The sequence below is a fragment of the Perca fluviatilis genome, chromosome 2 (assembly GCF_010015445.1).
Source record: "Perca fluviatilis chromosome 2, GENO_Pfluv_1.0, whole genome shotgun sequence".
Classification (NCBI taxonomy): Eukaryota; Metazoa; Chordata; class Actinopteri; order Perciformes; family Percidae; genus Perca; species Perca fluviatilis.
Window position 1 is genome coordinate 34115134 of NC_053113.1, and position 24124 is coordinate 34139257.

The window sequence follows — 24124 nt, forward strand, 5'->3', positions numbered from 1 at the left end:
ACATTCATGTCCTATTAATGCATGTTACTAACTTCACTTCTTCCCCGGAGTTCTTGTGTTTTCTCATCTTGCAGGTTCTCATCGATCCTAGTGGAGCCTCCTGCCATGGTCCTGCTTGACTGCCATTGCCAATACTGTTGTTGCCGTGGTTCTCTCTCTCTCTCTCTCTCTCTGCTCTATTTGAAAAGTGTCCTGAGATAACTTTTGTTATGAATTGGCACTATACAAATAAAATTGAATTGAAATGAATTGCATTTTTTATCTCTATCCTCAATGTATACCTCCACAGTAGTGTAGTTCTCTCTACAGGGTGGGGATTTCAACATGCAGCATTTCTTTATGTATATTTGTAAAGGGAAATCTTGTACCTCTTTTTTTTTATTGCAAATCAATGTCACTTTTATAATAGTTTAAACTTGTTTAAAATAAACATGTAATAATTAAAATTATTTTATATTAGTAATATTCATATTATAAAAGTGTGTGTATGTATATATATGTATGTATATATATATATATATATATATATATATATATATCTCATGTTGCTATTCTGTACACTGAGTTTTAGTAGCCTATATATTGATTTAACATAAATACCTTGTGCGTATATTCATTGCACCTATCTGTTCTGTTTAATGTTATTTTCATATGGAAGTCCATGTTTATAATTATTCATAAGTAGGCCTATGCAGTGTCATAACTACATCTCTGACGTTTATAGCAAACCAAACCAAGAAGTTTGAAAATTGGTAGAAAATTGATCAAGTTATGGTTATTTAAAAAGTACATGCACCATTAAAACACAATGTTACGAGTGAGCGAGCTGACTGTGGCAAGATGGCCGCCAGGTGTGGACGTCGACCTCCATTGGCTAGCAGCGCGGACGAGACATCTAGCCTTTATATACTTATCTATGTGCCACAGCATCTTTTTTTTATCCTACCACTGGGGGGCGCCAAAGCAGAACATTTAGATATTTTACACAAAATGGCTTTAAAGTTGCATTATTTCAGTTTTTGGCTACTTGGGGGCAACAGAACAATATTGAGATATAATCACCTTATAAAGTTGTTATTGCTAATCTGTTTGCAAACATATGCCTATAAACACACATCCAGCAGAGCAGAGCAAAATTAACATTCATTTGTCAGTCATGTTTCTGGAAACTTAAAGGTCCCATGACATGCTGCTTTTTGGATGCTTTTATATAGGCCTTAGTGGTCCCCTAATACTGTATCTGAAGTCTCTTCCCCCAAATTCAGTCTTGGTGCAGAATTACAGCCACTAGAGATAGTCCCACAATGAGCTTTCCTTAGTATGTGCCATTTCTATGTCTGTAGCTATTGAGGAGGAGAGAGGGGGGGGGGCAAGATGGAGGGTGGGGGTGTGGCCTTGACCAACTGCCACTTTGCTTGTTTGAAAGCCATGATGTCTCTCTCTTTCTCATGGGCGGGCCAAATTCTCTGGGCGGGCAAAGCAGAGAAAGGGGAAGTAACCTTTCTCCTTATGACCTCATTAGGAGCAAGATTCCAGATCGGCCAATCTGAGTTTTCATTTTCTCAAAGGCAGAGCAGGATACCTAGAGCTTGGTTTACTCCTATCGCCATTTCTAGGCACTGGGGGACAATAGGCAGGCTGGGGAACTCATATTAATGTTAAAAAAAACTCATAAATTGAAATTTTCCTGCCATAGGACATTTGGTTTTGGTCTTCACCAACCTCTGTCTTTTTAGCGGCTTAATGCTTTACTATGTTTACCTGCTAGTCACTAACCTTGTCTATGTGCTGGTGCTGGGAAGAAAGCATACAGAGGATTTATAGAGCTTTTTTTTTTTTTTTTTTTTAGCTTAAAACAGCTGCCTGCTGAGGCTGAAAATGAGATGAGAATGCTGAGATTGAATCCAAACGACGAATGGCCATAGAACTAAAACAGTAAACTGAAAGATGCCAAAACACTCTGTAGAGTTGTGTGGGTGATAATTCTCTATGCGTTCGTCACTTCAGGTGACCCCTTTCACATAATCAAAATGTGATGTTAAAAAACATCCATTAGTGCAGTTTTAAATATACGATGGAATAAAATATGTACATTCTGGGTTCAACCGCACATATCTGCGTTGACTGGGGGGGGGGGGGAGACTTAATGCTGAGTAAATATATCTATTGTCCTTGGCATCTAAATGAATTTGACATGTACCATGCATAAGATGAAAGGAGAGGGCAGTGGAGAGAATTGTTAGAAGAAACAAAGACATTTCAAGAGAATGGACAAGTGTGTGACAGAAAAATGAGCATGATGAAGGCATAGCACTACCACTCACTGATGTGTTTAGTGCGTTCTAAAAATATGTCCGTCAGACTTTTCATCAAAGTAGAAATTACGATTATTTTAGTGATATAAGTTTATCTGATCTACAGGGGAGGTCCTTGAAACAGGGTATCAAAGCCACTTGTCATTCCTTTCCACATCAGTAGATTCCTACAGATACCAACTCACCGTGGCAAAGCAAGTGCGGGCAAGTGAAAGGGATAGTAACTGGTTGCAGGAAATGTCTCTTCAATTGTGGTTTTGTTCATGACAGCTACTGCGTAAACTGATTATCATAAAAGCAATGATGCAGGTGAACACAAAGTAAGATGCAGAAAAGCCAGAAAGAAAAGAGGTATTTGTCACACTTCAAATGAAATTGGAAAAACCCTGAGAACTTAATCACAAAAGCAATCTCTGCACAAATAATGCATATCAGAAAGAATTATATATATATATATATATATATATATATATATATAAATGTGTGTGTGTGTGTGTGAGTGTGTGTGTCATGCAGGGGCATAGCAGAAACTTCTGGGCCCTGTAGAAAGGCATTTTCTATGGGCCCCTCCCCGCATCCACAGCTATTCATTCTAGCATCTTTTTGGGCCCTCCACACATAAGGGCCCTGGGTACTCAGTCCCCTTTTCCCCCCCAGTTCGATACCCCTGTGTGTTTGTGTGTGTGTGTGTGTGTGTGTGTGTGTGTCTGTGTGTGTCTGTCTGTGTGTGTGTGTGTGTGTGTGTGTGTGTGTGTGTGTGTGTCTGTGGTCTGTGTGTGTGTGTGTGTGTGTGTCTGTGTGTGTGTGTTTAAAAGGGACAACACACATTAAAGGTGCTCTAAGTGATGTGACCCGTTTTTTAGGCTACAACATTTTTCGTCACATACAGCAAACATCTCCTCACTATCCACTAGTTGTCTGTCCCCTGAACACACTGTAAAAAAACGCGGTCTCTGTAGACAGCCCAGGCTCCACAAACGGCAACAAAAACAAACTTTGCCAACCTGCACCACGAACCATAACAAACAGTGTTCCAGCCAATAACCGACAAGAAGGAGCTGGTTGAACCATCAATGCAGCAGCGTCAGCACGTAGGCTACTTCCACAATGCGTATTCATGACTCAACCAGCTCCTTCTTGTCGGTTATTGGCTGGAACACTGTTTGTTATGGTTTGTGGTGCAGGTTGGCGCAGTTTGTTTATGTTGCCGTTTGTGGAGCCTGGGCTGTCTACAGAGACCGCGTTTTTTTTACGTGACAAAAAATGTTGTAGCCTAAAAAACGCGTCACATCACTTAGAACAGTGGTTCCCGACCTTTTTTTCTTGGCGCCCCCCCCTACTCATGTCTAAGAAAAGCTGAGCCCTCCCCCCTCGAAACCGAAGTGGAGGTAACTCTCAAGATAGAGCCTTACCTTCCTTTTTGATACAGAGGAGTTATCAGCACTTTTACATTTCTCCGCCATGTTTCATTCATAAAATAGTGATGCCGTGGCAGCAGGAAAAACGATGATGATAGCAGCTACCAGCTGACCTGATGACAGCAAGGGTCCCAGGTTAAGAGGTCCCGGAGGTTTGGCCTACTAAGTAGCCTGCCTACAATTTTAAGCGAGAACAAAAATATATAGTTTTTATACAGACTTTTGTATACATTATATATTCTAGTGTATTATCATAATTTGTTTAACATGTGCAAATATTTTTTTTTTACCTCAACCTCAAACCAGATAAAGACTTGCGCACCCCCTGTGATCTTTGCTGCCCCCCTAAGGGGTGCCCGAACCCCAGGTTGGGAACCACTGACTTAGAGCACCTTTAATCAACATAAACACGAGTCCAACATGTAAATGTGCCAGATTTAGCTACGCAGGCTGATTTTCATTTGCAGTCCATAGCGGGTTGATGGCTTAAAAGAAAACATTAGATAAATTACAAAAATACAACACATAAGCATAAAACAAGAACACATGAGCATAGACAAGTAAAATGACACAACCACTATTCCAGGTCATGACAGCTGACAGGTTGATGGCATGAGAAAAACACAAGACAAGTAGCATATAGACACAGGTAAAAGTGCATAGACGCACATTAAAACACATTTAAGCACATCAGGCACATAAGCACATGCATTAACACTACTAGTAGCAACAAAGCACACATTATTCTGGATTATGGCAACATATTTGACTTGTCAGTAGCAGATGTTTTATGGATTTGGAGAAGGATTTGATGTGATGTTCCTAGTACTGTGGGTATGGTGTTCCACGTATTTTGCTGCTCAATACAGAGACTCACCTCCCAAAAGGTTTGGTAAACCATAAAATATAATGGTTAAAGCTTGTTTTTTTGTTAGGGCAAAGGTTTTGAGTAGAAATGTACTGGTTATTGTAAATCTCCAGAAAATGAAGTAAATACAGTGTCCTCCTAAGTGACAAAAACAAGTCTGTGTGTGTACTGTATGTGTGTGGAAAGTGAACCTTGGCCTTGCTTCAATTTTGCGACCGCTTCCCATGTGTACACTTTGCTAATGTTTTATCACACATTGTGTTTCATACTGAGTCACATAAATCACTGAAGTGATTGCAACGAGCAGTAATAACAGTATCATGGAGTTGCGGAGAGCAACAAAAGACCTTTGTTATTATAGTCAAATTCTTTTCTTGGATACGCTCAAAACATTATGTTCCTCAATCCAATTCCTCATAGATAACACACGCAACTGAAAAAACAACTCCTGAGCTGGCTGTGGCACTCGGGAAATATTGAGTAAGTTGGCACTTTTAACCATTTTCCTCTTCTTATCTCTCTGCCCGTCTCCTCTGTTCCTCTTCTTGCTGCCTCATGACCGACACAACCCTCTGTCTGAAAGCCCCTCACTCTGAGTGACAGCAGTGAGCTTAATAATGTGTGTGTAGTATGTGTGAGTCCTTGCCTGTGTGGGTCCTTTACTTTGGTACTAGATTGTGTGTGTGCTTGTGTGTGAGAGTGTGTGTGTGTGTGTGTGTGTGTGTATGTATGTGTTTATGTGCACTGACAGCATACTTTGAGCAGAACTGGACAGCCCGTCTGCTGCTGATAGGAGAGTTACTCCCCTGACAGTTCCCAGTTCCTGAAGGAGGGGGTGGGGGGGTGCTGATAGAACAAGACGCCCGAGTGACCTTGAACCATCCAAAGAACCTGATGAAAAATAAATTCTCGGACTTGTGACAAATCTGCTGGTCTGTGTGATTCACAAGCATATGTGGACCAAATGCAGAACTGCTTATTAGTCACAGTGTTTGCTTCTTAGGAAGATTGATATCACAACCACAAGGCTGTCACTCAGAGCTCTAATGATGCATCATCTTTTAAAGTAAATGCGTGCGTGGTCTTAGTGTGTATCTGTGTGCTGGGCAGTGATTACCTTTCTTGAGAAGCACTACAATTCCAAGAAAGTAATGCAGAGTGCACGGAAGTCTGTGTTTCTGTGTTTGGACTTGTGCAACTATTTTTTTTGCAACAAAAGACTGTTTAATACCTGTGTCACCGCAGGCACATCGCAATTAAAATCCAATACTCTCCAGGTGGACATAACATGCTGGGTTTACTGACAGCGAACAGAGCTCAAATGGCCAACAGAGAAGAGGCGAGGGCTTTTATTTAAAGGGCACAGCAACAACATGATGGAAAAGATTATCACAGAGGTTGCACTGCTGGCAAATGTGAACATCTTTTAGATGCATTAACTAGCAGCTGTTGTGAAAATTGCTCGTCAGTTTAGCTTCGCAGATATTCAAAAGATATACACACAGATGGAAATTCCTCAGAGGGGAATCATGCTGTTCTTTATTAGGAGCAATGAAACATGGACTAAAATAGGCTCGCATAAGTATTTATCTTTTAAGTTTATAGTAATTGGCAACGGAGCTGTATTAAAAACATATCAAGAGATGAAGTCTAAGGGCCACATGAAATGGTATGGGTGTAGTCAATGATAGTTTAGGAAATAGTTTACCAATCACGTAGGGGACATACAAAATATCTTCATCAGCAGATGAATAATCCATCTCACTTATAACATCATTCTGGCAAAATGTTCTGTACCTAAATGCACATTGGCAACCACAGCTTAACATAGATTGCATGACCACTGTCAGTTACTGATTAAAATGACAAGTTCTCATCCGTTACACACCCTTGCTGAAATGAGGTCATTTATTATATTTATTTTATTATTATTATCTGCAGTGATGTACTCTTTGCTTTTTTTCTCACTTTAATGCCAACTTTCACTTTTAGACCCAACATCCTCAAGTGGTGGCAGACTTAATTGCTCCCACGAAAGTGACCCTCTGATGAACATTGGTGTTCAACATTAGAGCAAAAGACCGCATGCAACAAAACAGAGTAGATGGATCAAAGTAAAAGGTTTTTTATGGGCCTATATAAAGAGCCATGTCACTATACTGTAACAATGTGTATAGGCTCATGAACCACTTGTGGTTTAGAGTAACGGAGATCAGAGAGCAAGCAGGTTTTTACTGTAGTAGAATCAATTATACAACACAGTGCTGATGACAGCCTTAATCTTTCAGCATTGGATCAAGTGGATATTGTTGATCAGTTGATTATTTAGATGCCACGTCCATATATGGTGCAGAAAACTGCTTCTGTGACTGACATTTATTTTATTTTATTTATTTTTATCAAAATACAGCATAGAAAATCTGCTTAGAAATAGGAAATATTGGATAGGATAGAATAACTAATAATAAATAATGTAATTCTGCTAAACAAAACGTTACATTCATTATTAGTTTCACTTGTTTCATTTGAAACAAATTGTATATCCGAATACAATACATATTTTCTATAGGCTCAGTCTGCCATTTAAAAAAACTGTGCCACACTTCTAGCCCCCAGTGCTTTTAAGGAGTCTATTGTAACATATTGTAAAAATAGCTTTTTGGCTAATTCTAGCATATTTACAGCAATATTGATTAATATGCACTGTCCCTGTCAAATAAATGAATAATAATAATACAAAAATAAGACACATTATGCATTGTGTGCCATAACCGCGCAAATGCAAATACACTATTGTTACAATGAGATGGTAAAATTCTAAATGTTTTATTTGTTATATAGGCAATAATTCCACTAAAAAGCTGTTGGTTTAATATTAACTCACTACAGTGTGTCCCTATGCCCTACTGTATATCAATATGATTACAACATGGATTTTGCTGTATGCACTTTCTAACTATGAAGTGCTCTATATTGACAGCTCTGTAAAAATATAGGCTACAATACATCACTTCATCACACTCTTTACCTGAACATGCGCCCCGGAGCTACTGACTATTCACTGACAACAAATGCCGCTGGCAGGGTCACTTCTAAACGCCGCCCTGACGGAGGAGGCAACGACTCGGAAGACGGGGAACTTCAGAGGTCTGCTTCACTGCCTCACTATCTGTCATAGGCTGTATAAATTGGATCTCCCCCCCTGTGGATCACACACTTGACCAATTGCGACGCGCAAGAGTCTGATGGGTCATTTGAATTCAGCGATCCTTCATAGGTAGATGTGGTACATTGTAGCCTATAGTAATTAGTTGTAGTAGAGGGTCTGTGCGTGCGTGAGTGTGTGCGCGTGTGTGTTTGTGTGCATGTGCGCTCCTAGGATAGAAAGCCAAAGGAGGAAGAATAAGGAGAAGAAGAGAGAGGCGGGATCGGTGTGTGCCTTCCAGGTTGAAGCAAATAGAGAGACTGTGACAGATCGATCAGCACTTCGCGCTCGCTTTGTGGATTTGATGGATCAGTGGATGTGATGCCCATATATATCATCGACCGAAAATTTCCCGACACATCTGGTAAGTCGCTCACGCACCCCGAGCGCTTCTTCTTAACGCGCAGCCATCTCTGTGCGTCTCCGTCTGTGTGCGATTGTGTGTGTGTGCATAATTTTGTGCGTGTGCGAGCGTGCCGGCACGGGGCAGCGTGCACCAGTTGATCATTCCAACCCCCTAGAATTCTCGCCGTGCAACAGGAGATGAGGATCTGGCACCCATGCAACTGCGTCCCTGCTCACCGGCGGTGCCGCATCTATATATTTTTATCACTGGAGAGTTGCATTTGGTCCTATTAGAACACACTTAAATCTACTGTCATGGGATTACAGCCTGGTATCTGGATTTGGTTTACTGTATATCAGATTTTCTGGTGATGTTTTCAATTTGGTGTTCTAAGTTATTGTTCCCATTCCATTCATACTGCTATATCAGAAAAACCATTAGGAGAGTAATTTAAGAGGTGGACTTCATTTCAGCTAGATCACAGCACCTTTGGGCATCAAGTGGCCTTCTCCGGAAAAAAAAGAAGTGATTTTAGTCTTCAGTGTGCAGCTACAGGCCCAGTGCTGTAGATCATATCCTAGAGAAGGTGTTATTTTAAGTTAAAGTAGGCCACATTCCTCTACTTATTCAATTAGCTACATGGCATGTTCATGGCTCTCACAAATGTAGGTTGTAAAAAAAGTGACTTTGTGCGAGTAGTACAGCAGGAGCAGGCACAACAGCAGCAGAAATGACAGCTCACCTTACAAATAACTCATACACATACAGTTTTAGGCCGTCCTCCCTCACAGAGCAGATGTCCTGAAAGGCATCAGCGTCACGTTCTATTGTAACACATTCCTTAATCCACCCAGAAGCAATGTTGAAAAGGAATGAGAATTGCCTGACGTGTACAATTCCTAGAGTCATGTCAAGAAACCCTGCAGTAAACGTTATGTGTGAGTGATACATAAGTGCATGTACAGTAAGTGCTCCTTAAGAGTCATACCTTACATGCCTCAGCTCACACACAACATGAATTAGGGCCTCTCAGTGTCCAGTGTCCCTCTCTGTTTTGACGTCTTTAATTCCCTCCTCACTCTTGCGCTCATTTTTGCTCATTCCTTCACTCCGTCACTTCATTTTCAATAAATTTCACAAGCCTTTTCCTTTGTTTTTGTTGGCGTGCAACGTGTCGGGCTTCGAGCAAATTAATATAATAAACAGCCTCTCAAATGCGCACATGGTTTTATTAGAGCTGTGGGACTGCTGTCACGGTGATGTGTTTGTTTGCACAAAGTAGAAAAAGAAAAAAGTTGACACAAAGTTTCTGCCCCCTCCTGCAGCCAGCCAGTGGGAGGTTGACAGGAAGTTCTGATTAACACATCAACTCGCGTCATTCTCCTGTCTCAGCTCCTCTTTTTAGGCCTTCAATTAGTCCTTGTCTGCCCATATTTTCGTGAATCACATCCTTTAAACAAAAACACTGCAAAAGGAAAGATATCCATTATATGCAGGGCCACCACTGTCCTGTAGCAAATCTTATGACATGTGAGTTAAGTCATGCATGCATGCATGCGGTAGTGCTGGTGTGGAGTTGGGGAAGCAGCCTCTTGGGAGTTGTGGTTGGTGTATACAGTAATGGCCAATTACCAGCCTGGATAATGACTGTAACCGGGGGAATTTACTCTACATTGGGCTATTGTTTAGTCACAAAGAAGAATGATAGGGTAGTTGAGCTTCAGCAGGACTGTTGTTATAGGTGATGTGTGTCTGTGGCTGTCTACTCATTTAAAGGAAACTCAGAGACTTTGTCCTTTGGTTGGGCGGCGCTCTCTCATCTCAGCCAGCACGCAGATAGACCCACCCATCTGCACAGACACCTCATGACACCAGCTTGGAAAAGTGTGTGTGAGGGTATGGCTGTGATTTTGGAAGTGTGCGTGGGTGTGCACGCGCGTCTTCGTTAAGGGATTAAGGATTAATTGCCTTCAAAGATAGACTTAACTGCTTACATGAAGTTTGTAAAGTTCTCACTTGGCCCCAGAGAGGAAAACAGCACTGCATAGTGAGGAGTTAGAGGAAAGTTCTCTCTTGATTTTTTTTCCCCTTCTTCAGAAGTTTGTGTTTTTGTTGTCTTTTGGTCTGGAGTGTAATGCCACTTGAGGGTAAGAACTTCCATTGTTCTCACTTTTTTCTTCAAGACTGGTTTAAAAAAAATATTCTGTTGGTCTTTTTTTCTGATTTGCTTTCTTATCACTGCCAGGTGTATTTCATCTCAATTTCACTCTTTGTGTTTTCTTTCTTCAGTTTGTGCCTAAAAGCTTGAAGATTAAACAGAATGTTTGATTTATTAACGTCAAAATTAATATAATTTGATTGAAAATAGTATGTTGCCAAAGTACCAAAAAACAAACAAACTTCAAAGATTATTGGTTTTTAGAATTGTATTCTATTGAATGATGTGGACACGATGAAGATGTATGTGTTCAAGACAAAGTAAACATCTATGCTACCTACGGTATGTAAGGCTTCTTTTCTTCTGTATAGGGCAGCTACTAATGATTATTGTTTGAATCTATCCATTCACATTTCAATTAATCCATTAATCAATTATTAAAATGTCGTAAAATAGTAAGAGCATTCTCAGAGCTAAAGATGACATTTTAAAATTGCTTGTTTTGTGCGAACTACAGTGCAAAACCAAAAATTACTAACACAAATGACATTACAGGTCATTTAGCAGACGGTTTTATCCAAAGCAACTTACAATTGCTATGTATCAGAGGTTGCATGCCTCTGGAGCAAGTAGGGGTTAAGTGTCTTGCTCAGGGACACATTGCTTGATGTATCACAGTGGGAATTGAACCCAGATCTCCCACACCAAAGGCATGTGTCATACCCACTGCACCATCAGCACCACAAATTACAATCATATAAACCAGAGAAAAGCAGGACATTCTCATGTTTAAGAAGCCGCAACCTTGTTCGACATGTTTGCTTGATAAATGACGATTAATTGCTAATCATAATTGCTGCTGATTCATTTCCTTGTCGACTTTCAGCTCTACCTCTGTCGTCCTCCCTCTTTCCTCAGGTGAGTTGATACAGCCGGCAGCTGAAGCAGGAGACCTGAGAATGACGGAAACCAACCCCCCCAAGTCAGCTAAGAAGCCCCGCTGGACCTCCCTGGAGGTCGGCCTAACTACTATCGTCTCCTTGCTCTTTATTGTCATCGTCGCCCTCATCATCCTCTTTGCCACACAGAAGACTGGTGAGTACTACAGAGAGGACAGAGTGACTGTGAGAAATATGTGAAGACCTGAGTGGCTCCTAGAAAAACAGACTCATGTTGATGAAACTTTGGTAACCACTGAGAAAATCCTAAGTGATCAAAAAAAAGTGTGTCATGTAATTAAATGCTTTTTTTGGGAGGCATTCAGCGTAGAAAACATTCTTTGTTTTTATTCTTGTTAGTACAATATTAAGTGAACTTTTGAAGCTGTGTACATGCACGGACCGTCACTTTGAGCCGAGTTCATGGTTAATGGCAAGCATGAAGGAGCGTTCTTAAGAGCAGCATTTTGTTCAGGTGAATAGAAAACACTTGAGCTGTGTGCTTTTAAAGCAAAGTTCAAGAGTACAACCACTGATCCTGAAAGAAGAATGCAGTGTGCAAAGGTCTTTTTTAGTGTTTCCTTTGTGTACCTGTAAACTTGGTGCTATATGACACGTCAGACTGTTTTATAAATGATGAAGAATTTTGTATCTAACAGGCTATATCGAGTTGAATGTCATCAATTCACAGTATGAGACATGAATCATTTAAAATGGTGAAATCACACAGGCACACCCACCCATCTTTCCTCGCCATGGGAAACCAATCAAACCTGCTTCATTCAGCTCAATCTCAACAATACGTTTTTATTTTATCATTATGATCCTGACTTGGATAATACATTTATTGAACGGATACTGACACAAAGTCTTTGTTACGTAACATGATGACTAATAAATCCCTAAGTCCAAGGATCACTGTGATGTGGTAAGAAAAGCTTTCTACTACATTAATAAACAGCAAAATGTGATGATCAACAGATTAATTATTGACAAATGGAACACTTTCAGATGGTCAAGAAGGCAAAAACATGTAAAAAAAAAAAAAATGAAAAGCCAATCTTATGACACAGAAAACTGATTGGCTTGGAATATATGCGTGTGTGTGTATGTGTTGAGCTATTATTATCTACTGGAATCTTGTGCTTGATAAATGTGTAAGCTGCCATGTCAGGAAAACTAAAAAGTTGAGTGACTTTGTCTATGTTTGTACCTGTGTGTGCATATCATGTGCATTCACACGTAACGCATTAAGCTGTGTATTTATGGTCAAATGACAGCTCACTGTTGTGTCTGTCAGTATATTTCAGACTGAATTTAATTAACAGTTTAGCACCTAATTTATTCCTGACGGAGTGAAAGCACTTCTAAGTAGTTTTGGGTGGGAGAAAGATGCGATAGCGATACAAATAAAGGGAAGACGGAAAAGAGAAAGAGGAAGGAGAGTATGAGCATTTTGAGATGATGACTGATGACTGCAAAAATCCCACTGAATTATAATTTGTTTTGCATTTTCCAACAGATGAAATTTGCACCACAGGTGACTGCACACAATCAGGTAAGCATTCTTTTTGTTTGGCTGTGTTCTCTTCAATGTCCCCTACGGAAGCGTTTTGATTTTGCTAAGCGGTGGACAGAATGTGAAAATTCAGACCAGCCCAGGGATTTCAGACATATTTAGAGAAAATGGCCACTTCAACTGTGAATATGTTGCCTCTCAGTCAAAACAGTGCTCAACAGAAACATGGGTCACACTTTACTTGATGGTATCTACGTAAGAGTGACACGACACCGTCATGAACGTGTCATAAACATTATAAACAAGTCATAAACGTTTATGACATAACGCTTCTTTTAGTTAAGTGTCATTCGGTTTTTGTCATGACAAGTTATGGCTAGGGTTAGGGTTAGGATTCATGTGTCATGACAGTGTCACGTGTCATGACTGTGTCATGTCACTCTTATGTAGATTATGTGTAAAGTAAGTACAGTGTTACCGAAACATGTTCCAAAAGGTTGTCATTCGGATCACCTCTGAGATGTAAAAGGGAAGTTGTGAAACTGGTGATGATACGTATATTCAGCTTGAGCAAATCTATGGGATGTATGAATATATATGTGTGCAACGTGTGTTTCAACATATGCAAATTTTGTAGTTCAGCTTTTATAATTTAGCACTTCTTGACCATGGCTGCAGTAATGGTGCTGAGGCCTTTTTGTATCACACAGACCAATGTTTTTGAAAGCATAGACCAGTGTGAGTGTAATTTCTTTTATTAGTCTTTTATGCAAATAGACACCACCCCCTCCCTTACATATGATATTATACATTGTAGAAATTGTTCATAGGAGAACAGTTTTTTTTTCATGAAAAACACTGCCATAATAAATTTAATATTTATAACTCTTCCTCTAGTTTGCAGCCATTCGTATCTGATGCATTTTTGGGGAGCCAATGTCCCAATTCAGTCAGATTTGACAGACAGCCTTGTCACAAGAGATCTCTCAGCTGCCTTATATAATTTAATTGCAGCTCAAAAAAGGTTCACATTTGGACTGGTACCAAACTTAACCCAATTAGTGCCAATATACTGTTACTGTTACCTTTGTAAATGGGTGCATTTTAACCTTTTTTTAACAGGTCTATGTATGATATTTTAACTAAGTTAATTAAATGGTATTTTAATTAATTTAATTACATGGTAAGTTAATTAGATTTTTTTGTATGTGTTTTTGGGGTAACATTTTGGCAAGCATCCAAGGTTCAAGGTGGTCTATAATCTCAACTGTGCTTGCCAATGGTTAGATGAGAAGTTCAATTAAACTCTCATATCTGTCCACTCACTATAAGGCTTCAGCCAGCAGCTGGTTATGTTAGCTTAGCACAAAGATCGAGAACAGGTGTAAATCACTAGCTTGGCTCTGTCTGATGGTAACACAATCCACACATCTAAAGCCTACACATTAACTCATATATAGTTAGTTAAATAAAAGCAGAAGTGTAAATTGTAGTTTTCACAGTATGTGTCAAACTATTTATTGGCCAGGCGCAGTAACCTCATGGTGCCTTTGGTAGTTGCCTCAAAGTGATGACAGGACTGACCCTGGCCAAGAAATAGTCCAGCATATTCCAGCATTAGATTAAAAGCCAGTAACATCATCTAGCCTCCTATCATGTGTCAGTTTTACACTACGTATAAAACAAACTATAATGTCTCTGATATAAAAAGTAAGCTTAGTCAGCTTTAGAGGTGCTGTTATAGGGATTTTCTTATACTTAGTCAGAGCCTGTTAGCTGTTTTCCCTTTTCCAGTGCTTATACTAAGATAAGCTAACCAGCTACAGTCTGTAGCCCTATAATTTTCCAGCTATTAAATGATAAATTTGTAGGCATCTCTGACCTCCTTTATACACTTGTATGGCTGTATAGTTCTACGTACATACTACGTCATACTACCACGGCTTTTGATCTAATTTGTGTCGGTTGAATTCACATCATACTCCTATATCAGTATATTGCAGTACATTATAATTTCTTTAGGTTAGCATCTCCTCCAGTTTTGCTGAGCTTGTTTCCACTCTGTGCAGCGTCTCGCCTCATTGAGAACATGGATGCTAGCGTGGACCCTTGTGACAACTTCTACCAGTACGCCTGTGGAGGCTGGCTGAAAAAGAACATCATCCCTGAGACCAGCTCTAGATACAGCACCTTTGACATCTTACGAGACGAACTGGAGGTTATCCTCAAAGGTCAGACACCTACTCACACATCCACACAAACAAACAAACAGAAAAGGCGTAACACAGACATGCAGGGGAACTCATTTGTGAAAGTTGGAGACCTGTGGTGCCTGTTTTCATTAGAGTAATGCTACTGTATTTGGTCAATGATTTAGAGTTTTTAAGCAAACCTAGAATAGTTGGGTCTTTTCAGTCCACTTGCTTTGTAAGAGGATGGAGAACAGCATTTAGTTGCTCGAAAATACGAGCTAAAGAGGACTGTCCTTCAGGGACTGCAGCTCTATAGATATCACAGATGCCATGGGAGTTTGGCTTCAGAAATATCATGCGAGTGGACAGTTTGTCAACAGAGCTGGCATTATCAGTGTGCGTGTGTGTGGACATTGCGTCCAGGCTGTTCTCTGAAGATGTCACCACACGGTAGTGAGAAAACTCTTAATTGCAAGTTTGTATGTGCATGTGTATCTCAGGTGTTCTGCCAGCTTTTAGCAAGCGTGTCCTTGTGGCAATAGTTGATACAGAGAATGTGAAGTTACACTGCATACTGTATGTGTGAGCGCTTGTGGATTTGTGTGTGTGTGTGTGAGGGTCCATACTTCACCTAAAGTTGTCCGTGAGAAGGCCGGTCGAGTCCTGACCAGTGGGTGCTAAATCTTGAAAGGACACAAACTTTCCACGGACAACCCAAACTCTTCATCTACTATAAATTTACAATTTATATGCCGGTCCCTTCCACTATAATAACTTTTTGCAGATTGGCTGCAGGAGAAACAGAGTGATTCAGAGGGCTGAGAAAGATTGATATTTTGGGGGAAAGGGAAACCAGGGTTTAAAGTGCAGCCCATCTCAGGGACTCAGATACTTTGCACCAGCCTCGAGTACTTTATCTGTCCAATCTTGATGGAAAAACACTCTTGGGATACCACATTATTTTCTTTTGCTGCTCTTGTGATGACTTGCAGTTTATTTTTTTATAAAGACATACCTGAATGGCTAGATTTATTTATTTAATCCCAAATTTAATCCCAATAAATACATTTAAGTATTTCACAATAATTGCTCATAACACTTTATCGTTTGAAAGGAAAGTGACCCAATAATAAGTCTTTAGCCAACAAAATGATGACTTTTAACCTCAGATTTGTCTCTGTATACTGACAGCTCTCAATGTCCTCACTTCACTTTCACTTCTTGATTAACACCTTTAAACAGATCAATATAACATTTATTAGGGTTTAGAGATTGCTTTTCTTTCCAGGGTTCTTGTAGTGGTAAAAGTGCATCTTCATTCACTCTGTGTAGTGTAATTATAAAAGTGAGTAGTTGAAATTCTGGCTCTTATTCCCTCGCAATGATTTGCTTGTACATGAGCTCCTGTATTATTCAGAGATCTCTAATTAGTTTTTAAACAAACAGGACATGGTTGGTATAGAATTATAGGAAAAAGCATGCAGGCAACTATGGGAATTGTCAGACAAAATGATGCATGTTGACTTTTTGTTGCATTGTACATTGCTAACAACTTATAGCCATATGTTATGTTCTGCTCACTTGATCTCTCTTCTCCATGGCTTACCACCCATAAAAATCACACACAGGTTGGAAAAAGGAGAATAAACATTGCTCAACAAGGGCTCATTTCTGGCATTTTGTAACTATGTGCACTTACGTACATAGCATCTCTCTGTGTAAGTGTGTGGCGTCATTTCACACTTTGTTGTATTTTTACTGCGCCTGAGCAGATTCATAAGAGATCTCGCGGTGATATTTGCGTCCTGTCTGAAAGCCGAGATAGAGGAAAAATACACTTTTGCAGCTAATGATGAAATATTGGGCAAAGTGCAAAGGTTGGTGCTTTAGAATTGTTGACTTAAGTGCTCCAAATGCTGCATTTACGAGCAGCCACATAGCTGGTCTTAATCATTCAACAGCTTAAATCCCCACCAACCGTTAGTGTTGTGCTCATTCCTTGAAGGCGTCTGACTTACCAGTCAGAGTTGGAATGTCTCCGACTGTAATGTATACACACATGTTCAGGTTGACTTTGTGTGTCCGGGTCTGTGTGTGTTTTACAGAGAAATAAAAAGGGAATGCTGTATATTAAAGATAATACTTGATATTCCAAACCCTTGCAGCAGCAACTAAGACCTATCTAGCTGTCAGAATTGATTTATTTCTTAATGACAAATGCCTCGGCAGTGTGAGGCCTCAGGAGGGTTGTGACCTCTGCTTTGGAGGTGACATCAAACATGCAACCTCTGATCTCGGAAATGGCTGCTGTCACCTGCTTGGAAACAGCCCCCCCGCTGATGGACGGATCCTTTTTCCTGTCAACAGCTTCAGGGGCCTGGAAACACCTGGACACTGCGGCGCCCTAGGCTGTAAGACAGCAATAAAAAAAAGGCTGTGTGCACGTGAACGTGTGTGAAAGCTGTGCAGATTTGTGGTCGCTTGTAAATGCCTTGGCTTATCTTCTGCTGTAAAAGGCCATAAATGATTCATAATGAGGATCGGTTCTCTGTTTGTGACCACAGCTTGGTGTTTATGTGTGTGCGTGCCTGTGTGAGTGTCTTTTTCCACGTCCTAATACTCCGGTGTGGCATACTGTGCAATACTTTGCCCAATTGAGCGTGAGCGTTTTAATTACTAGCTGGTTTTTGTCAGGAAGAGGAAGGGGAGAAGTACAACAGGAGAGTGTAAGAAAGGAGTTTCATTCAAAGTAAACAAAAAACGGTGAATAGTGAGTTGAAATGAAGGACAAAAGGAGAGTGATAGAAGAAAAAGATATTGAGATACACACAAACCGAGGGGCTTTGAGGTGAAGTGGGGAAGAGCCCTGTAGCAAGAGGATGATGGTATTGAGAAAAGCTATAAAGACAGGTCAGGAAATTTGAAACAGCATGTTCATCTACAAGTTATAAGCTTGAAGACGTGTGTGAGCGCACTGCTGCTCTTCTGCATCACACGAGGTGCTTCTTGCATGACTCCAGGTCTAAATCTCGTTGTATGGAGACAATTGCAGCCAGAGGCATGCAACACAGGGACCAGCGTATGGGTCTCATAGAATTTGGCATCGCCAAGAGAGCATCAAAGCACGTCTGTGACGTCAGAAAAGTGTTGTAGATGTGAGGAGTTTGGAGACTGGATGTCTGGGTTTTTCCTGTGATAATAATAATAACTGAAACAGAACTTGTGTCAGACAATACTGACGGCAATAAGACATTTGAGATAAATGGTTTGTTCCCATGACCTCTGTGATATCAAAATTCCAGTCCGGACCCTTGCACAACACCAGAAATACTGTATTTCTCATAAACATATCAAATAAAGATAGCAGACCAGAGGTTTGTGGCCAAGTAAAATAATATGAATATTAATGCAATAATTCTTGGCCAACAGAAATATATTGAATAAATGATCCTAAATTGAGTATGTTTTTGCCAGCAAGGATTCTTATGAATAACAGGAAACAGGTTAGACCTCCACCAAGGTAAAAATGTGCCCTGTTAGCTGTTTCAAAGCCAACACTGTACTGGGTACGTACATGATGGAACTTTTATTTACAGTAAAAGTTAAAAGTACTTTGACAGACAACACGGTACTGAGTCAATGACAGAATTGGTATATTATGTAAGTGGCCAAAGTTTGGCGTGGTGGCCTGGCTAGTGGAAAAGTCAGGAGCACGCCAAAGTCAATGGTTTTATAGTAGCTGGGAACAATTTGATTTACTACTTGTACATTAAAGGACACTGTTGAGCTGCAACCACTGTAACAATATGACATCATGACTTTGCGTAAACATACTCGCCACTTTCTTTCTACTAAAGCCAAGTGGCGTGTTATCTGTATAGATTTTGAGCTATCCACGTGTATGTCTAATTTGCATACAGCAGACGGCAGTCTGCAACGTCCGCTTTCTAAAGCCACGTGGCGTGTTATCGCGAGGCTACGTTTAGGAAACGTCACACGCGGGTTGGGTTTAGGAAAAGAACAACCTAGGAAAAGAAGAACGGGACGGTTGGATTTAGGAACTGTGACACGCGGGTTGGGTTTAGGAAAATAAGAAATGGTTGGGTTTAGGAAAAGAAGAACGGGGTTGTGTTTAGGAAAACAACAAACGTGGCAAGGAAATGCCACACGCAGGACACAAATTAAACGCCACGCGTGGGACGCGATCCCCACTCTCCTCGGTGAAAGTCCTGTGTTTTACCCATCCACCACCCCGACCAACCTTGCTATGCGGCTTTTCGCCCTTTCATACTACAATTCACACGCAATTGCAAGTTAATGTAAGTCAATGGAGGCCAAACAGCGTTGATAAACACGCTAAAAAGCGAGTATGCGTCGTGATAACACGGCAATAATGGCATACGAAGTGATGTGTCATACATACGCCACTTCATGAGATCAGTCTGACTGTAAGGATTATAGCTGATACTAGAGTAGCAAAGTGAGATAAGCCACTGGTTTGGGTTTTCCCAACTGTTCCCATTTTAAAGTTTTTTATTCTATTATTAAGATACCCATGGGCCTTAGCAGCCAAGGCTATGGAGCAGAAGCCAGTCAGAGGTGGGGATAAGTACTGTAGCAAATTTAGAATGCTTTGTCGCTGCCGTTGGGAACAAAACTCCATATCTTTAGCAGCACTAACATTAGAATTTTAAATGCAATGGATGTTTGTATCTAAATTAACCTAAGAAGTTGTAGCTTTAGACTTATTTCCTTACATTAAGTAGACAGACCTTGTTTACTTCCGTACTCGTGGGCACCCTAAACAGTTCCTCTCAAATACAACCATCCACACAGACTTCAAAATGAAGATAAAGATACATCAACACCTGTATTGCAAACAAAACCTGACAAAACTCAATATGATAATCTACAAGTACCTCAATGAAGCTGTACGCTACAATGGGGTTATTGCCACTGCGAACATCTCAAGCAATGACTGTAGAAAAATAAATTGTTCATGTTTTTATACCACACTCAGAAAAGTAAACAAATCGATTGCTGCCGAATAGGACTCCTCACTCTCATAACGTGCCGACTCATTTCAGTTTCAACTTCATTTAAAGCTTCTGTGTGTAATACAGCCTGAATATATGCTCTACAGTGATAGATTGGAAGCAGAACTCAAACTGAAAACACTACAAGTGAAATGCCATGTGGCACGAGAGGCAGTCAAGGGTAAATTGGCAATGCAGAGAGAAGAAATTTAAAATTCTGATTCTGTATCACGCTGAGTGGTTCGGCTCAAATTGACGTGATGTCTCAAACAAACATTAGGTGGCACAAAATCATTTTCAAAATAAAATAATAAATACATCCAAACATGCACACACACATGGGGCAAGACAGAGAGAGAGAGAGAGAGAGAGAGAGAGAGAGAGAGAGAGAGAGAGAGAGAGCCTTTGCTGTGGTTAAACATTAGCACCAGGCAGCCAGTAATCCAATCACACACACATGATCTGTGCCCTTTTGCAGGAAGCGCCCCATGAAGGGTCCCTATCTCAGGACTTCATTAAGATTAAATGAGCACATAAATAGTGCACACATGGTAATGAGAAAACGGGAGGATTACAAAAATGAAAGGGTAGAAAGAGACTGAAGTGAAAGGCAGTCATGCAATGAGTGTGAAACAAGTAGATATAAGGGAAAGAGATGACTCAAAGCTCTGAGCAAATGAAAGTAACTGAAAAAGATTGTGATTTAATATTGAATTTAATTTAGAATATTTGGGGGAACATTAATTATGCACAACAGAACAGATGTTTTTAATACACGCTGATCTGATGAAATTGGAGATTAAGGAAAGGGTAAACCTTTTCTTTAAAGTGTGTCTTGTCTAACTGTGTTTATTGTAATTGGCCCTGTCAGTAAGAGAAAATTAAAAATTACAAAGAAAGAACTATTTTTCTTCATCTGTATCTTTTGATCCTAACTCACTGGGACATGAGTGATGGACTCAGGGGAGAGTTCCCTGTCAGTTGGCTGTGTAATTCAAGATCCATCCTCTTTCCTGTATTGATCTTTGCGTTGCATTGAGATGTGCAATATGATGGGGTATATCTGTTGATCCCGATGCAACATTTATAAGAGATAACTTTTTAAGTGACAGGCAATACTGAGGCTACGAGTTGTGTGATGGTTTATCAAAATCAAAAAGGTTGTCCAACTGACATGGTACCCTTTAAAAATAGGTTTTCTTTTAATTGGAAATGACAGAAAGTTACAGACATTTTCAGAAAAACATTTATTACTTTTTGGCTAAGAGTTAGATGAGAAGATTGATGATACAAAACATCTGCCAACAATAACTTCTAAGGCTCTCTAATTAATCTGAACAATATGATCTGATCAACATTTTATAGGGGCTTATGTGCTGGACTATTTCTTGGCCGGGACCAGTAACTTTCTGGAGTCTCTGCTAGTTGCCTGGCAAGAAATAATCCAGCACATAAGCCTCTGTGAAACGGAAAATTGTTGTTTTTTGTACTTTGGTTTTTGTGTATGAATTAAACAAATGAGATACAATGTGTTATTGAGTGAGCTTTAGAGGTTCTGGTAGGTGGATTTTGTTATCTTTAGATAGAGCCAGGCTACCTAATTCCAGTCTTTTTTGCTAAACTAAGCTGCTGGATGTACATAAACGATCCGTACTGAACTTTGTTTGCGCAGCTTGACATGGCTAGTGGAAGTCAACAATAGCAGTTTTGTGAGTGCACAAAAGATGCAGATTCTGATGCTGAGCTAACTGATGAAGCCATGATTTAGCGCTTTTTTAAACTTCAACAACCTGAGGAATGGATTACTTATAAATGCTGCTACAGACAATAATGCTGCAACCATCAAAGTGCATATCAGAAATAGTTTAGAAACATTTAGAATAATGAAGTCATATCACACCTTGCACATACATACAAATGCAATAATGTGTGATATAAATGTAAATGGATTTCAAATGACAAACATTTTTACATTTGAAATTCAGAAAGTCTTCGGACTGCTTTCAAACTATTTCAAATAGCCCATTTATGACTCTAAATTACCATAAACAACAGCAATAGCAATCATGAGGTCTACCATAAACATAGTCTACATTTCGCATGTACACGAGTAGACTTTAAATACAAAATTACATCATCCATTATTCATGATGCAGTCCTTCAAAACCAAATAGAGACATTATGAATCCTACGTACATAATACTCCACACGCTTCTGGAAAATTGTCTGTTACTCATATTTTCAGAAATGTTAAAACCAAAACCATAAAAACAAATGACAAAACAACAATTGTCCATGGCTAATTAAGAAACTGTCAGCCACAAAGAAAAAATAATATATCCTGGAAAGAAAAAAATATGTGATCAGGCTCGTTTATTGTACATGATGATTTATTTGTCAGTGCAGTGTAAGTAGTGCTGTGCCACTGAACCATGCCCAGGTGTAATGGATTTCAGATTTCAAAACCCTCCCTGTAAATCACAATAGCTTAATATAACTTTCTAAAGTGTCTCAGTCTAGATTTGAGCTCCTCATCTCTGACAGGACAAGCCTTTTCTAAAATTGTCTTTAAAAAGAGCCCAATGCCACCCATGAGCCCTGGTATACTAGCTGAACTACAGTAAAAAAATATTCAATTAAAATGATGTACCAAATGACACATCACCAGATAGTTTAAGCTGAAGTGGAGCGAACAGTTGAGATACCGTTTGAGTCAACACATCCTCCTACCTAAATACGTCAATTGCCAATGACTCCCAAAATGACATATGAGCTTTTTTATTTTTTTTTTATTTTTACTTATTACCGTTTTAAACACATGACTGTAACACATAACCGCAGTGGTTGTTTTAATAATGTGACCGTTCTATTTAAAACGGTTGCAAGTTTTGAACACATAGTTAACATTGTAAAACAGAACTAGTTAGGTTTAGGCAACAAAAATACTTAGTTAGGGTTAGGAAATGGGTCAGGGATTGGCTTAAAATGAGTCACGTAAAACTACTAAAATGAGGCAGTGACGTGACGACACAAACTAAGGTCCGTAAACCTTGGCTCAAAAAGTGACCGTTGACTTTCAGTTTCACACTGGACACCTGAGTGAAAGTCCTGTGTTTGTTTGCTAGGACAGAGGGCATCTAACACTATCCTAACAAAACACTTGCATTCCCCATTTTAGCAAACACCCAAATTACCAAGTGGGTGTTAGGTTGAATCTTAATGATCACTCACTCTCATGATCGATGCTGCTGAAAAGCGACAGCGCATCCTGAAGGAATGGTTACACTTGCAACTTAATGCCTTGAGGCATCGCAGGAAAAGTGTATTGTTGGTCCCATTCTCCTCCCCCTTAGTTGAGCAAGTTTACACACCAACACTTCATCACTCATTTTGATTAGCTGTCTACCTAGAAATGTCTACCTAGCCTGAGGCTGAGCTAGCGGACGTCCATACACCCACAGCAGGTGTTGACAAGGGCAATATACTCAAGCAAAAAAAGAAGCAATGACGTTCACTCTTGTTTTCCAATGGCGTTTTACTGCCACTCATTTAGCTTGGCTGCTCCTTGATTTCTTTCCACCTTTTTCTTTGCGCCTTGATTACCACTGCCGTGCTGCAAATTCAATTTATAGCAACCACAGATTCAAATATGCATTGCAGATTGCAATTTGTGGTCTATATGAGCGTTGACCTCTACAAAAAAATGACCCAAATATTCTAATCACTCAAATGAAAAGATGAATTGCACCACAACTAATAGTTTGCGTTTGATCATTTATTCCATCCTTCAAAGCAAAGATTGGCCATGCACAGTACAAGGGAACATTTTATGATTGTGTATTGGTGTACTACACATTGTTATGCGTTCCTGGTTCCTGGTCCCTGGTCTATCAATTAATTAATGCAACGTTCCAGTTCATTCAGTGTTAGATACGACGTTTGATCTTCGGGAAAGTGAACTTGATATGATTTTACAGAATTGCCAAATATTAAATACTAATTTCCATTAACCCTCGTATTATGTTGAAAAAAAATGACATTGATGATGTTACGGGTCAAAATGACCCGTACAGTGCAAATACACTCAAAACTAACTTTTTTTCCTCATCACAAACATTTTTTTCCCCCA

At 39.8% G+C, this 24124-nt stretch overlaps 1 protein-coding gene across 3 annotated transcripts in view; it reads left to right on the forward strand.

Moving 5' to 3' along the window:
- The first annotated feature begins 7747 nt into the window (after window positions 1-7747).
- LOC120548090 (neprilysin-like) overlaps window positions 7748-24124 on the forward strand; it is a 35326-nt gene continuing 18949 nt past the window's right edge. The window contains exons 1-5 of one of the 3 annotated variants that reach the window (XM_039784101.1): window positions 10075-10299; window positions 10442-10652; window positions 11229-11405; window positions 12771-12806; window positions 14837-14998. In XM_039784101.1, the coding sequence (XP_039640035.1) occupies window positions 11270-11405; window positions 12771-12806; window positions 14837-14998 (334 nt within the window). In that variant the 5' untranslated portion in view covers window positions 10075-10299; window positions 10442-10652; window positions 11229-11269. Of the gene's footprint in view, window positions 8171-10074; window positions 10300-10441; window positions 10653-11228; window positions 11406-12770; window positions 12807-14836; window positions 14999-24124 lie in introns of those variants that run through there. The other 2 variants (XM_039784081.1, XM_039784092.1) reach the window with 2 other exon arrangements.